At 59.2% G+C, this 13,243-nt stretch overlaps 1 protein-coding gene across 1 annotated transcript; it reads left to right on the top strand.

Moving 5' to 3' along the window:
- The first annotated feature begins 23 nt into the window (after positions 1–23).
- On the top strand, positions 24–12,232 carry LOC104027314 (disintegrin and metalloproteinase domain-containing protein 32-like). Its single transcript, XM_075724175.1, has 19 exons — positions 24–29; positions 192–247; positions 414–492; positions 1,230–1,306; positions 1,422–1,593; positions 2,365–2,430; positions 2,674–2,745; positions 2,887–3,053; positions 3,146–3,227; positions 3,470–3,606; positions 3,901–4,081; positions 4,979–5,068; positions 5,937–6,135; positions 7,160–7,265; positions 7,651–7,834; positions 8,125–8,205; positions 8,678–8,786; positions 8,973–9,126; positions 12,088–12,232. The coding sequence occupies exons 1-19, from the start codon at positions 24–26 to the stop codon at positions 12,230–12,232; spliced, it is 2,163 nt and encodes a 720-aa protein (XP_075580290.1).
- Positions 12,233–13,243: the final 1,011 nt, after the last annotated feature.

Below are 13,243 nucleotides of genomic sequence, written 5' to 3'. Positions count from 1 at the left end.
CGGCGCCGTTACCGGCCGGGGCGATGCGGGCGGGGCTGGGGCTGGGGCTGCCGCTGGCCCCGGGGCTGCTGGCCCTGGCCCTGGGGCTGCTGGCCCCGCTGGGGGGGCGGCGGGCGGCGGCGGTCAGAGCCCCGCAGGGAGGTGCGGAGCCCGGCCCCCCCCGGCCCCAACGCTCCTCTCCCCGCGGGCAGCGCGCCTACATCGTCCCCATCGAGGGGACCCCCCGCACCCTGCGCCTGCGGCAGCAGTAAGTGGGGTGCAGCGGGCAGGCAGGAGCGCGTCCCCCCCCGGCCCCTCTGCAGCCCCCGGGGTTGTCGCGGACGGGGACCAGGGAGGGCCGCTGCCTCGTGCGGTGGCCACCACGTGTGGCCACGGGGCCGACTGCGAGGGCGTCATCTCTGGTTTGTGTGTAGAGTGTTTTTGCCGGAGGATTTCCGGATCTATACCGATGGCCGAGGGGGGCTCGCGAAATCCGAACTGGCACGTATCGAGGTAATAGTCCCGCCCTGTGCTGTACCCCAGGGCTCTGAGAACAGAGCAGCCACGGAGGCGCTCCAGGAGGAACGTGCAGAGGAGGTTCCCCTCTGCAGCGGTGCTCTGTAGAGCCCTGTTCTCCCCGGACACGGTGCCAGCAGGAACTTTCTCAAGGCACCCAACCCATTCCCCGGGACCACAGGTAACCAAGCCAGCGGTGTTCAAACGTCGCTGTGGTTGGTACCGCGTGGTCAGAGGAAGGTGGGCAGCAGCCAGCCAGCGGTTCTGCAGAGGGGCAGGGGTGTGGGCTCAGCCTCTAGCTGACGCAGCGATGCAAGCAGTCCCACGTCCCATGGTGGAGCCTGCCTGCAGCGCGTGGGCTCGGGCTGCCTGGGGGGCCGCGGCTGCTGCCAGGCGAATGGCCGCGTCACCCAGCCAGCACAGCATTTGGGGGGGCAGCCACGCTGACGGCGCGCATTGGCTTGCGCCCCGCCGCAGCGAGGGCTGACACGAGGGCGTGGGACGGTACGGAGCTGAGGAGGGGACGAAGGCCAACCCTGGGTCAGTGCAGGTGTCTGTTCCCAGAGGAGACCGCAGTGCTGTGCTTCTCCCCACACACGTTGTGTGCCCGTCCTCTGCGGGGACTGGGACCGCAGCGCAGGAGGTAGCAAGGTCTGGTGCCTCACATGCTGCAGAGCTCCCCAGGTCTCCAGGCAGAAGGCACCGAGCCATTGATATGGCTTTACTCCTTCCAGCGTGACTGCTTCTATGAAGGCTACATCGAGGGTTTCCCTGTTTCGCTCGTGGCACTTAGCACCTGCTCCGGCCTGAGGTAACGTGGTTGCCTTAGTGTGGGGACAGGCGTTAGTGCAAGCGCCGGGCAGTGTTAGTGTCGTCCCAAGGTGGCGGAGGAGCCATTCCTGCCGCTCTGCACCTTTGCTTTCCAGCGGGATCCTGCAGCTCGCGAATGCCAGCTATGGGATCAAGCCTCTGGAGGCTGCAGCCGGGTATCAGCACCTCGTGTACCCAATGTGGAACGAAAACAGAGACACTGGGCTGTTCGTAGAAAACGGCTCTCTTGCCCAGACTGGGGAGGTGCCACAGAAGCTGGAGGATGCGGTAGCAGTGAGTACACGTCCCAGACGGTTGCTCTTCGGTGGGATGGTAACCACAGCCATGGGAAATTTGTAGCCAAAGGGTGCCTCGGTTTGTGCAATAGTGTGTTGTTTCCGAGTTGATTTGGTGCAGCAGATGCTAAAGGGCTTGGTAACTCATCTGCGCTAAGGATGAGGTCTGCCTGTGACGGCTGGGAGCTGTGAGGGTGGTCCAGGGTTGGGCGAGCAGGACGGGGATTTCTCGTCTGTGGTTATCATGCAAGAGTCAACCCTGCCTGCTTATTAACGGGGCGGGAGGGAGCCAGGCACGCGGGGAGGGCACGGTCCTTCGCTGGAACTTAGCCCGTTGGGCCAAAGCCACTGGCCGTGTGCAGTGCTGGGAGGGCAGCGGTCCCAACAAGCGGCTGGCGTGCGGTACGGCTGGCTTGCAGAGCTGTTGTGAGTAGGAAGGAGCCAATGTTTGCCTCTGCTCTCTGGTATATGTTGCCTTTTTTTTTTTTTCCATTGGCCTGTGGCCTTGCCAAAATGTCTGTTGTTGTAAATAGGACTGGAATCTGTGGCTGAGGATGTCATGTTGTAGATGATAGAAGGACTGTTTTCCTGGGAGCCTGGGACTGTTTGTCCTACGGCTCCAAATGGCCATGAAGCGCAGTAACTGACCATGGACCTAAAGGTCTCCTTTGCAGAGCTGCTACAAACTGCAGAAGCTCTGCACTAATGCACGCGTGGGCTGTTTTTGTTGTTTAGTTTGTTTTGTTATTTGATTTTCCTAAAGAGTAAGCAAGCTGTCAGTAGATCCCCTTGGTATCTGGAAATGCACGTGGTTCTGGACAAGCCTCTGGTAAGTCTTTCCATCCTCTCTGCTGCAAATTGTTGCTGCTAGAAAAGACTTCTGCGTGCAGCAAGTCTGTAGCTACACGAGAATGTCAAGGGCAATTTGCACGAGGCTTGAGAGTCTCCACGCAATGCGAACTGACTCCCTTGGACGTGGGCAGGAATATGTTGTGGCAGGGACCACAGCCAGCCCTCTCGGAGTTTGCCTTGCACGGTGCCCTGATGTGCTCTCGTGTTTGTTGCCTTTCAGTATGACTATATGGGAGCAGACAAGGATGCTGTGACAGCCAAGATAGTGCAGCTTTTCAGCTATGTGAACAGTGTAAGTCGCTTTTGGTCACATCCTGGACGCGCATGGGGAGTGTGTGGTAGCGGTACGGATAAGGCCCCGTAGCTAAAGCAAGAGGGAGGCTGCGGAGCAGCAGGGCTCTGTGGGCCAGCCGTGGTGTCTGTCTGCCTCCAGATGTTTGCTCGCCTCAATCTGACGATAGTACTGTCTTCTCTGGAGTTTTGGACGGAAAAGAACAAAATCCCAACCACAGGAGATGCTGAGGAGTTGCTGCAGAGATTTTTGCAGTGGAAAAATGTGCACCGTGTGTTGCGGCTGCAGGACATAACATTCTTATTTGCGTAAGATGAGGACGGCTGTGTTAGCATGGAAACAAAAGGAGGAGGAAGGTGCCATTACACCGTGTGTTGGACTGAGTCTGGTCTGTTCCCAGTTACAGGGAGCAGTCCCGTTACGCGGGGACATCTTCTGCGAGGAAGCTGTGTCTCAGAAACCATGCTGGAGGGGTTGCCTTGGTACGGTACCACTGAGCTGCCTGTCTGTCCCCATAACCTCCCGTGCCTGTAGGTAAGGTGGTGAGCAGTGTCTCAGCAGCTGAGCCCCGTGCGCAGCCCGAGGCTGAGGACCCCGGCAGCAGAGGCTCCTCCGGGCCGTGCAGCAGAGGCGCTGGGGGATGCAGACCGGGTGCCCCCTGGGCTGTTGGTGCTTGGGTGCGGCAGCGATGGGGGGCTGAGGCCGGTCCTTGTCCCCGCTGCAGTACCGGAGGGCTATGACGCTGGAGGCGTTCGCAGTCGTCGTGGCGCAGCTGCTGGGGCTCAGCCTGGGGATGGCGTACGACGATCCCGGGAGCTGTCACTGCGCAGGAGCAGCCTGCATAATGCAGGCCAGCTCGGTGTAAGGCTCGCCCTGTCCCCTCGGCGCACGGTTGGTTTTGGTGTGATGGCACAAGTGGGGTGTGCTCCCGCTGGGTGTGCGTGGTGCCCGTCTGCGACGCTGTGCGCGAGGGGCAGAGCAGGGGACGTGTCCAGGAGCGTGCAGGGGTGGAGCGGGCAGACAGCGGGCAGCTCCTGGGGGCGACCGCAGCCGAGAGCAGCCGCTCCGTGTTGCCGATGTCTTCTGTGGGCGGGAAGGGCCACACAGCCCCAAGTGCAGACCGTGGTAATGGCAGCCCTGTCCTCTGACTTGCAGACACTCAGCTGGCGTGAAAGCCTTCAGCAGCTGCAGTGTAAGAGACTTTCAGCATTTTCTCGCCTCTGGAGAAGGGCAGTGTCTGCTGAACAGGCCAGCTATGGATGCAGCGTATAAAGCTCCCGTGTGTGGCAACAAAGTGGTGGAGCCGGGAGAGGCTTGTGACTGCGGTTCAGCCGAGGTTAGTTGTGGAGCCTTGGTACAGTGGGAAGGTGCCAAGCCACGTGTCCCCGGGGGGATGAACTGTCCCAGGAGAGGTGTGAGTTGCTCCTGTACCCTCCAGACCTCAGTGCAGGGCAGAGAGAACCTGAGGCTTTATGAAACCCTAAAGCAGCACCAGCACCGTGCAGACACTTGGCTATGGCTGCCACCTTGTCCGAAGCAGCCGTCATAGGCTGCCGTATGGTGTTGGGTAGAGCGGTTGTAGCTGTAATGAGGGGCTGCCCCCAGCCCCCCACCGCAGGGACAGCCTGGAACGGTGCTGGGAGGATTGCCTGAGGGACCTGCCAAGGTGTCCTGCTGCGGGTACCGCTTGGGAAGCAGTTTTGCACGCCAGAGTGGCACGTGGTGATGTTGCGGGGAGAAACTCTGTGGCTGTAGCCTGCCAAAAAGGCAGGGGTGCTGTAGCGGTTGTGTGGTTTGCTGGCAGGGCAGGTCTGGTCGGGGAGCAGTGCTCCTGTTGCAGAGGAGAACTGGTGAGCAGTGGATGAACTCCTCTGTCTCGCTAGGAGCCCCCCCAGTTTTGTGCCAAGCTGGCGCAGCCGTGTGCGCACATCTGCAAGCGATCCCTGCCCCTGCAAGTGCTGCCGGCCCCAGCAATGGCTCCCCCCGGCCTCAAGCATATATGGTTGTAAGGACAGAAAATATGGTCTTGCCGTGGGAGCGTTGATGGCTGGGGACAGCCAGCGTGGCAGAGGGGCTCTGCCCGGGGACCCTGGCTGCTGCTGGAGAGCCTGGGAGTTGGCTGACTCGGATGACAGGGGCTGCCGGAGGGAAAGGCCAAGCTCTCCGGCTTGTTCCCTCATTGTCCTTGGGAGAAGCGGAATGTTGCCTGACTGTCCCTGCTGGTCACCTCCAGGAATGTCGGCGTGACCCGTGCTGCACCGTTGGCTGCAAGATGAGGAGAGGGGTGCAGTGCCTGTCCGGACCGTGCTGCCGAAAATGCCGGGTAAGCTGCATGGTGGGATCGGGCACGCTGCATTCCCTAGGGATAGCCCCTGTGCCGGCATCACTCGCTTACATGCCTGAAGCGAGAATGTAACGGGACTCAAGGGGGAAAACGTGGACTGTGCCTCCCACTGACGGTACTGGCTAGTGCGCTGATGTGGAGGGTCAGCGAGTGTCGGAAGGTGAAGCGAGCGCTGTGAAGTGCTGGTCCCAGTTAGCTGCCTGTGTCCCAGGAAAGTATTTTTAGGGCGCAGGTATGGTGCCTGCTGCCAAAGCACGGAGGTGAAGGAGATGCCGACTTTATGGCACAACCAGCCGGTCAAGAGAGGGGCTTATCCTGCTGTATTTAGCATTGGTGCGGCCTCACCTGGAGTACTGCGCGCAGTGCTGGGCCCCACCGTTTAAGAAGGATGTGAAGGTCCTGGAATGCATCCGGAGGAGGGCAGCAAAGCTGGTGGCAGGGCTGGAAGGCAGGTCCTCTGAGGAGCAGCTGAGGACTCTGGGTCTGTCTATGTTGGAGAAAAGGAGGCTGAGGGGCGAGCTCATCGCGCTCTGCTCCTGAGGAGGGGATGTGGAAAGGGAGGTGCTCAGCTCTTCTCCCTGGGATCCAGGGACGGAATGCCTGGGAATGGCTCAAAGCTGCGCCAGGGGAGGTTTGGACTGCACACGACGAAGCATTTCTTTACCAAGAGGGTGGTCAAACGCTGGAACATCCTTCCTAGAGAGGTGGTGGCTGCCCCAAGCCTGTCAGTGTTGAAAAGGCATTTGGGCATTCCTCCTAATTCTGTTCTAATCTGTTCTATTGAAATTCTATTCTATACTAAATCTATTCTAATCTAATCTAACCTAATCTATTTTCTTTCCTCTAGTTTGTGAAAAGAGGCATGTTATGTAGAAGCAGCTCCGAGAACGAGTGCCAGTTGAAGGAATATTGCAATGGCACCTCTGGGGAGTGCACACCTGACCTCTGGGTCATGGACGGGCATCCCTGCAGCAGGAACACAGCCTTCTGCTACCGGGGGGTCTGCCAGACAGCCGACAAGCAGTGTCAGAAGGTCTTCGGCCAAGGTGAGGGTGATGGATTGCAGGAGGGGAGCTGGCTGTCATGTGGGAAATGCAAATACCTGGAAGGGAAGCATTGAAGTGGGAAACCCTGGCAGCCCAACCCGTGCGTGCGGGCAGAAAGGGACAGGAGGTGTGGAGGAAAGGGAGGAGGTGTGTTGGGCCCTCTGTCCATCAGTGTGCTGCCGCGGTGTTGGTTAGTCTGGGGGTGTTTGTAAGGGACCGAGTCCCCGTAGCCGGAGTGGAGGTGTCAGCAAGAGAAGCGATCTCATGGAAGTTGATCCAAGCTGGGTGAAAGAGCAAGCGGCCGAGGGGCTGGTGGAAGAGCCCGTGAGTGCACCACGGGAAGGGTGTCCCGGGCCAAGGGTGGGCAGCCGGCCAGGCTGTGACTGGCGTAACTGAAGTTGGGGTGGCACAGCGCATCTGCCAGGAGACACGGGGCTGCTTTGGCAGCACGCTGTCGGGTGTGATGCAGTCGTGAGTGTCCTGGGCACCTGGAGAAATGGCTCGCAATGAGCGTCTGCCTCGTGACCGCAGGGCGAGATGTGCACGCGTTGTGTTGCAGCACTGGTGCTGTTCCAGGGAGGCTGGCAACGAAGGAGTGGTGTGTAGTTGGAAGTGGTGGTGGGAGCAGTCGGTGGGGGACACTTGCCGTGCAGGATGGGGCTGGCTAGCTGCGAGCGCTGTCCTTTCCAGCCAGGTGGATGGTCTTGTTCTCTGGGACCCAATTCCCAGAAATGTCCTGGAAGGTCTTGTGGCTGTTGTGGGGGGAGCCTGGTGTGGAGCTGATGGGCATGGAGGGGTGCAGATGGGAGGCAGCCGGAGGGAGCATCCCACTGCGGCTGTAGGGAGCATGAGGGTGAGCAGGCTGGGTCTGGGCTCCCGCACAGGCTCCGGATGCCTGTGAGCACGCAGGTGGCCCCAGACATCACCAAGGAGCGGGTGTAGCACGTGGCCTAAGTGGTGATGCCGAACCCTGAGGTGGAGAGAGGCTGTTGGACAGACCATGAGTGTTGTTATATGTTTGCAGGTGCCAAGAACGGGCCTTTGGCCTGCTACGAAGAACTTAATGGCCAAAAGGACAGAATGGGACACTGCGGCTCCGATCACCACGGTTACCAGCGTTGTGCGTGGAAGTAAGTGCCATAGCAAAGGGTGCCGGGGCGCGCTGGCTGGAGCGTGGTCTGCCGCAGAGCGGGGAGCCCGGCCCCACGGTGGGGAAGAGGTGGACCGCAGACGGGCTCCGTGAGCTCAGCCGCCCATTGGTGGAGAGAAGCGTGCCGTCCCGGGGCTGGGCGGGCAGGGGCACTGGATGTGCCCGTGCAGAGCTGGTGAGTGCATGGGCTGGGAAGGGGGGATGTGGAAAGGGCCCACGGCAGACGTAAGCATGCCACGTCCATGTGCTCGGAATCGGGCATTCGGGGTCCGTTCTCCAAGCACTCGCTCAGTGTTGGCAACAGAGCTGGAATGGAAGGATGAAGGTGGCTGTTGTCAAGTCCTTTGCTCACGATGCCTTTGCAGGGATCTCCGATGTGGGAAGCTCGTGTGTGAATATCGGGGCTCCAAGCCCTTTACCAAGGAGAAGGCTGCGGTGGTTTACGCCCGGGTGCAGAACACGCTGTGTGTAACGTTAGACTACATGAAGCCTCCCACGGAGAGGGACCCCATGCTGGTGAACGATGGCACCGTCTGTGATGACCACAAGGCAAGCAATCCCCTGATGTGTAGCAGCTCCCTTGGGAGAAAAAGGACTTGTAGAAAGTATTGCTGCAGTAGCGGCATCAGCGCCCCAAGGGCAGTGGCTTTTTTGTTGGCTCCATCCCGAAGGAGTCAGGATGGATGTATGGGTGGTGCGAGCCCCTTCAGATGGGGTCCAGCACAAAGCCTGATGCTCCCTTGTGAGTTCCCGAAGGATCTGCAGCTCTCTTTAGTTGGAGCTGGCTGTGTAACCGCCCAGCTGGCTGACCCAGGGTTGCCTGTGTGCTTGTGCTATAGATCTGCCTGAACCAGCAGTGTGTGCCTGCCACTGTCCTGAACTATACGTGTGAGATGAAGACAAAGTGCCACAATCATGGTGTAAGTCACGGTGCTGCGCGTTGTTGTTTGTGGTTTGTTCGCCTCTCTGGAGACATGGCTCACAAAAGCGGCATCTCTGGTCATATCTGTGGGGAAGAGCAGCCGAGGGGGGCTTGGTGGTGGAAGTGCTGGACCATCTCTCAAGGCTGCACGTGTAGCACCTCCAGCAGAACTCTCTCATGGAGCCAAGTGGCTCCTCTTTGTAAATCAGCCAAATGGAAAGGGTCTGAGCCTGCTGGGAGGCTGGAAGAAGCGATAAGGATGGGGAGAAGGCAGTGCCCTGGGAGGCGACAGCCAGCATTGACTGAGGCAAAGGGTTGGTTCTGTGAGCCCCGGGCAAGCTGCACGTGGGGAGGCTTTGCCTGGCACGAGGTGCCCTGACATCTGTGCCCAGTGTTTGACAAGTGAGGACGCGTGGGCATGATCCTCTGCAGCTGGCTATAAATCCTGTCTCTCCCTGCCTGTCATGCAGGTCTGCAATAACCAAGGGAGCTGCCATTGCCATCCTGGCTGGAAACCACCAACTTGCCAAAAGAAAGCAGGGGTGATGGGCGTGAGCGACAGCAGCCTGTCTGGAGATGGTGAGTGGGGAGGGCAGCGGCTGCTTGGGGTGAGGGTTCTCATGGGAAGAGATGGTTCTGGGGCCAGAGAAACAGATTCCTGTTCTGGTGGTGGCTTGCCAGAGCAGGGCCATGTAAGCAAGTGTCTGGGTCCTGTGGTGTGTCCCAGGATGGGCTCAGGGAGGTTGTTTTGTTTCCTGCGCCTAGACGAAGCAGACGTCGGGAGCGAGGGCTCACTGAAGCTGTGGCTGCTTCTGACCTTCTGCCTCTTTGTGCCTGTTGCCATCGGGCTCATCCTCATGGCGCTAAGGAGAAGCGGCCCAGGGCGCTGTCTCACCACAGAGGAGTTGGATGAAGACGAGTGAGTCTTCTCTGCACCAAAGGGTGTTGAGGTGATGGTGTGTAGGTGGCACGGAGGTGGCCATAGGCAGCAGGAAAGCTGGAGCCCGCACAAGGACTCTCGCCATGCAGCACGCCTGAGGTGGGAAGAGGAAGCAGGAGTGATAGATGACAAAGGGACAAGGCGGTGCCACCATGGGGCTGGCAGCGATGCTGGGAGGAGGATTTTTGCTCCTTGCAGCTCTAGGCAGCTCTGCAACTGACAGGAGCTGCCTTCCTGGTCCCACTCTAGGTTGGAAGACAAGGACTGTGTGGACGAGGAAAGGCGCGAGTCAGATGTGTAGCGGTGCAGCAGGGAAGGACGTTGAAATGTAAGTCATTGGTTTTTTGTGCTGTGCTTGTGTGTGGATAGCAGTGGAGCTGGCAGTGGAAATAGGGGAGGGGGAGCCATTGTGTGTGCCTTGACGTTGGCAGGGAAGCAGCCTCAGTGGGAGCATCGGGCTGGGGGCCAGGACACTGCAGGCAGCGTGGGTGTTGGAGTCACGGGTGGGCAGCAGCACAGTTTCTGCGGCACATTGGCTCCTGAGTGCCTGCAGATGTGGCTGGTCAAAGCCACAGGAGTCGGAGCAGGTGGTCAGGAGGTGGCATTTGGCCAAGTCCTGGGCACGTGGCCGCGGACGGCAGCCTGGGTGGTGGTGAATTAGCGTGAGCTCTGAGCAGTGAAGCTTAAGAAGTGCTTGCGGGGAGAAGGTGTATGAGTGTAATAGGAAAGCAGGGAGGAATAGAGTGGCGTGGAACAGTGGAGTTAGTTGGCAGAGACCTGTGATGGTTGTTCAGTACAACTGCTGTTGCTGTTGCAGCTAGTGGGGCAAGTCAGCGTAACGGCCAGTGGCGTGACGCTCCGGCGTGCGGGTGCCGGGACGTGTCCCAGCAGTGCCACGAAGAGGCCAGTGGTGGCTGGCCGAGGGCGTGCGGGAGTTGGGTGCCGTGGCCAGGGTCAGTCGCGGGAAGGGTGTTCCCCAGGGCTCAGTACTGGGGCCAGTTCTGTTTAATATCTTTGGTCATCTGGACTTGGGGATGGAGCGCACCCTCAGTAAGTTTGAACATGACACCAAACTGGGCAGGAGTGTCGATCTGCTGGAGGGTAGGAAGGCTCTACAGAGGGATCTGGACAGGCTGGATCGATGGCCAATTGTATGAGGTTCAAGTCCAAGTGCGGGGTCCTGCACTTGGGTCACAACCACCCCATGCAACGCTGCAGGCTTGGGGAAGACTGGCTGGAAAGCTGCCTGGCTGAAAAGGACCTGGGGGTGTTGGTCGACAGCGGCTGAACATGAGCCAGCAGTGTGCCCAGGTGGCCAAGAAGGCCAACAGCATCCTGGCTTGTGTCAGGGATAGTGTGGCCAGCAGGAGCAGGGAGGTGATTGTGCCCCTGTGCTCGGCGCTGGGGAGGCCGCACCTGGAATGCTGTGTCCAGTTTTGGGCCCCTCAGCACAAGAAGGACATTGGGGTGCTGGAGCGTGGCCAGGGAAGGGCAACGGAGCTGGGGAAGGGTCTGGAGCACAGGGCTGGTGGGGAGCGGCTGAGGGAGCTGGGGGTGTTCAGCCTGGAGAAGAGGAGGCTGAGGGGAGACCTGATCGCTCTGCAGCTCCTGACAGGAGGAGGCAGGGAGGGGGTGTTGGGCTCTTCTCCCAAGTAGTTAGCGATAGGACGAGAGGAAATGGGCTCAAGCTGCGCCAGGGGAGGTTTAGGTTGGAAATTAGGAAAAATTTCTTCACGGAAAGGGTGGTCAGGCATTGGAACAGGCTGCCCAGAGAGGTGGTGGAGTCCCCATCCCTGGAGGTATTTAAAAGACACGTGGATGTGGTGCTTGGGGACACGGTTTAGTGGTGAACTTGGCAGTGCTAGGTTAACGGCTGGACTCAATGATCTTAAGGGTCTTTTCCAACCTCAGCAGTCTACAGATGGGTGGTGGTTTGTCAGGGGGATAGGGGAGGACCGTGGTGGCGGCGAGTGTTGTCCAAGTTGGGGAGTTGTTGGTCTTAGTGCTTGTGCAGGGGCGGGCAGCAGCGACGCGTGCTTGGTGCAGATGCGGCATGGGTGGCCCTGGGGGGTGCAGGACGCTGAGCAGCCTGGTGCGTGGAGGTGCCTGCCCATGCAAGCAGACTCGGTGGAGAGTTGGACCGAATGTCAGTTGGGTGAGGTGCTGAGGGCTGTCCCTGCGGTGGGCTCGGCCTCCAGACGGGGTCCATTTCTCTTGGCACATGAGCCCGAAGAGTGGCAGCAGCGCGCGTCCAGGCTGCCAGGGCAGTCCCATGCAAAGCAGTGCTTGGGCAGACAGGGACCTCGGCGTGGAGGTGTGTCGTGGTTCAGCCCCAGGCAGCAGCTCAGCACCACGCAGCCATCACTCACTGCCCCTGCCCCAGTGGGATGGGGGAGAGAATCGGAGGAGTGAGAGTGAGAAACACTCCTGGGCTGAGATAAGAACAGGTTAATAATTGAAATAAAGTAAAGTAGTAATGGTAATAGTAACAATAGAATAATGATAATAATAATATCCAAAGCAAGTGATGCCCAATGCAATCACTCACCACCCGCCGACCGATGCCCAGCCAGTTCCCAGCAGCAATCGCTGCTCCCCGGCCAACCCCCCCCAGTTTCTATACTGCCCATGATGCCGTATGGTATGGAATGGCCCTTGGGGCAGTTGGGATCAACTCTTCTGGCTGTGCCCCCTCCCAGCTTCTTGTGCCCCTGGCAGAGCATGGGAAGCTGGAAAGTCCTTGCCTGGCATAAGCAGTGCTGAGCAACAGCTAAACTATCAGTGTGTTATCAGCATTCTTCTCATCCTAAATCCAAACCACAGCACTGTGCCTGCTACTAGGGAGAAAATTAACTCTATCCCAGCCGAAACCAGGACAAGGTTGCTGGAGGTGGGTGCCCAGAAGTGAGCGGTGCCTCTGTGGTGTTTCCCCTCTGGCAGGCTCTGGTGCCTGGCAGCGGGTGTCGCAGTGCAGTACGTGGAGAGCAGCGCACGGATGACGCTGCAGTGCCGCGCAGTGGAGGAGATGCCCATGGACCCGGGCTTGGGAGCGAAGTGGCCCGCAGCCAGCGCAGTGTCTCTGTAAGCGCGGGCAGGGTGTCTCTTGTTGTGGTGTTTGTTGTTCAATAAAAGGTGTCTACGATCTCTGAGGAGCTGTGTCATCCCTGCGGAGTGGCACTGCATACTGGAACTGTGCCTGGACCAGGAGGCCTCAAAGTGAGTGGAGGAGCCCCCAGCTGTGTGCTGTGATGGTGTGGGCAAGGGCTGCTCCTGCCCAGGTGTCGTGGTTCAGCCCCAGGCAGCAGCTCAGCACCACGCAGCCATCGCTCACTGCCCCTGCCCCGATGGGATGGGGGAGAGAATCGGAGGAGTAAGAGTGAGAAACACTCCTGGGCTGAGATAAGAACAGGTTAATAATTGAAATAAAGTAAAATAGTAATGATAATAGTAACAGTATATTAATGATAATAATAATAATAATGATATCCAAAGCAAGTGATGCACAATGTGATTGCTCACCACCCGCCGACCGATGCCCAGCCAGTTCCCAGCAGCGATCGCTGCTCCCCGGCCAACCCCCCCAGTTTCTATACTGCCCATGACGCCGTATGGTATGGAATGGCCCTTGGGGCAGTTGGGATCAACTCTTCTGGCTGTGCCCCCTCCCAGCTTCTTGTGCTCCTGGCACTCTATCCCAGCTGAAACCAGGACAGCGGGACACAGCCAGAAGACGTGGCCAGCCCTGACTGGCCTGTGCCCAGTGTGATGCCAGCGACTGATTGATTGAGTGGCAGCGTTGACAGCTTCAGTGCAAACCGGACAGACACAAGGATGCTCTCTCCTGTCCTGCCCCTACAGCCAAAGCTGGCTCATGGAAGCAGGGGCTCAGGCTGTGCTGCACACAGAGACCATCTCAGCAGAGCTGGAAAACTGCTAATGCGATCCCCGCTGCACATCACCTACCTGACCCTGGGGACACCATTTTATCCTGCGGGAACCTGGATGCCCTCCTCTCCTTCCCTGGTGGGGACAGCAGCACGGACTTGGGTCCCTGATGGTGAGGGCAGCAGTGGTGGCTGGGGCCGGGGTGTGGGGC

Source organism: Pelecanus crispus, chromosome 21 (assembly GCF_030463565.1).
Source record: "Pelecanus crispus isolate bPelCri1 chromosome 21, bPelCri1.pri, whole genome shotgun sequence".
Lineage (NCBI taxonomy): Eukaryota > Metazoa > Chordata > Aves > Pelecaniformes > Pelecanidae > Pelecanus > Pelecanus crispus.
Note: the sequence above shows the minus strand (reverse complement) of the source record. Positions and strands in the feature narration are given on the sequence as shown.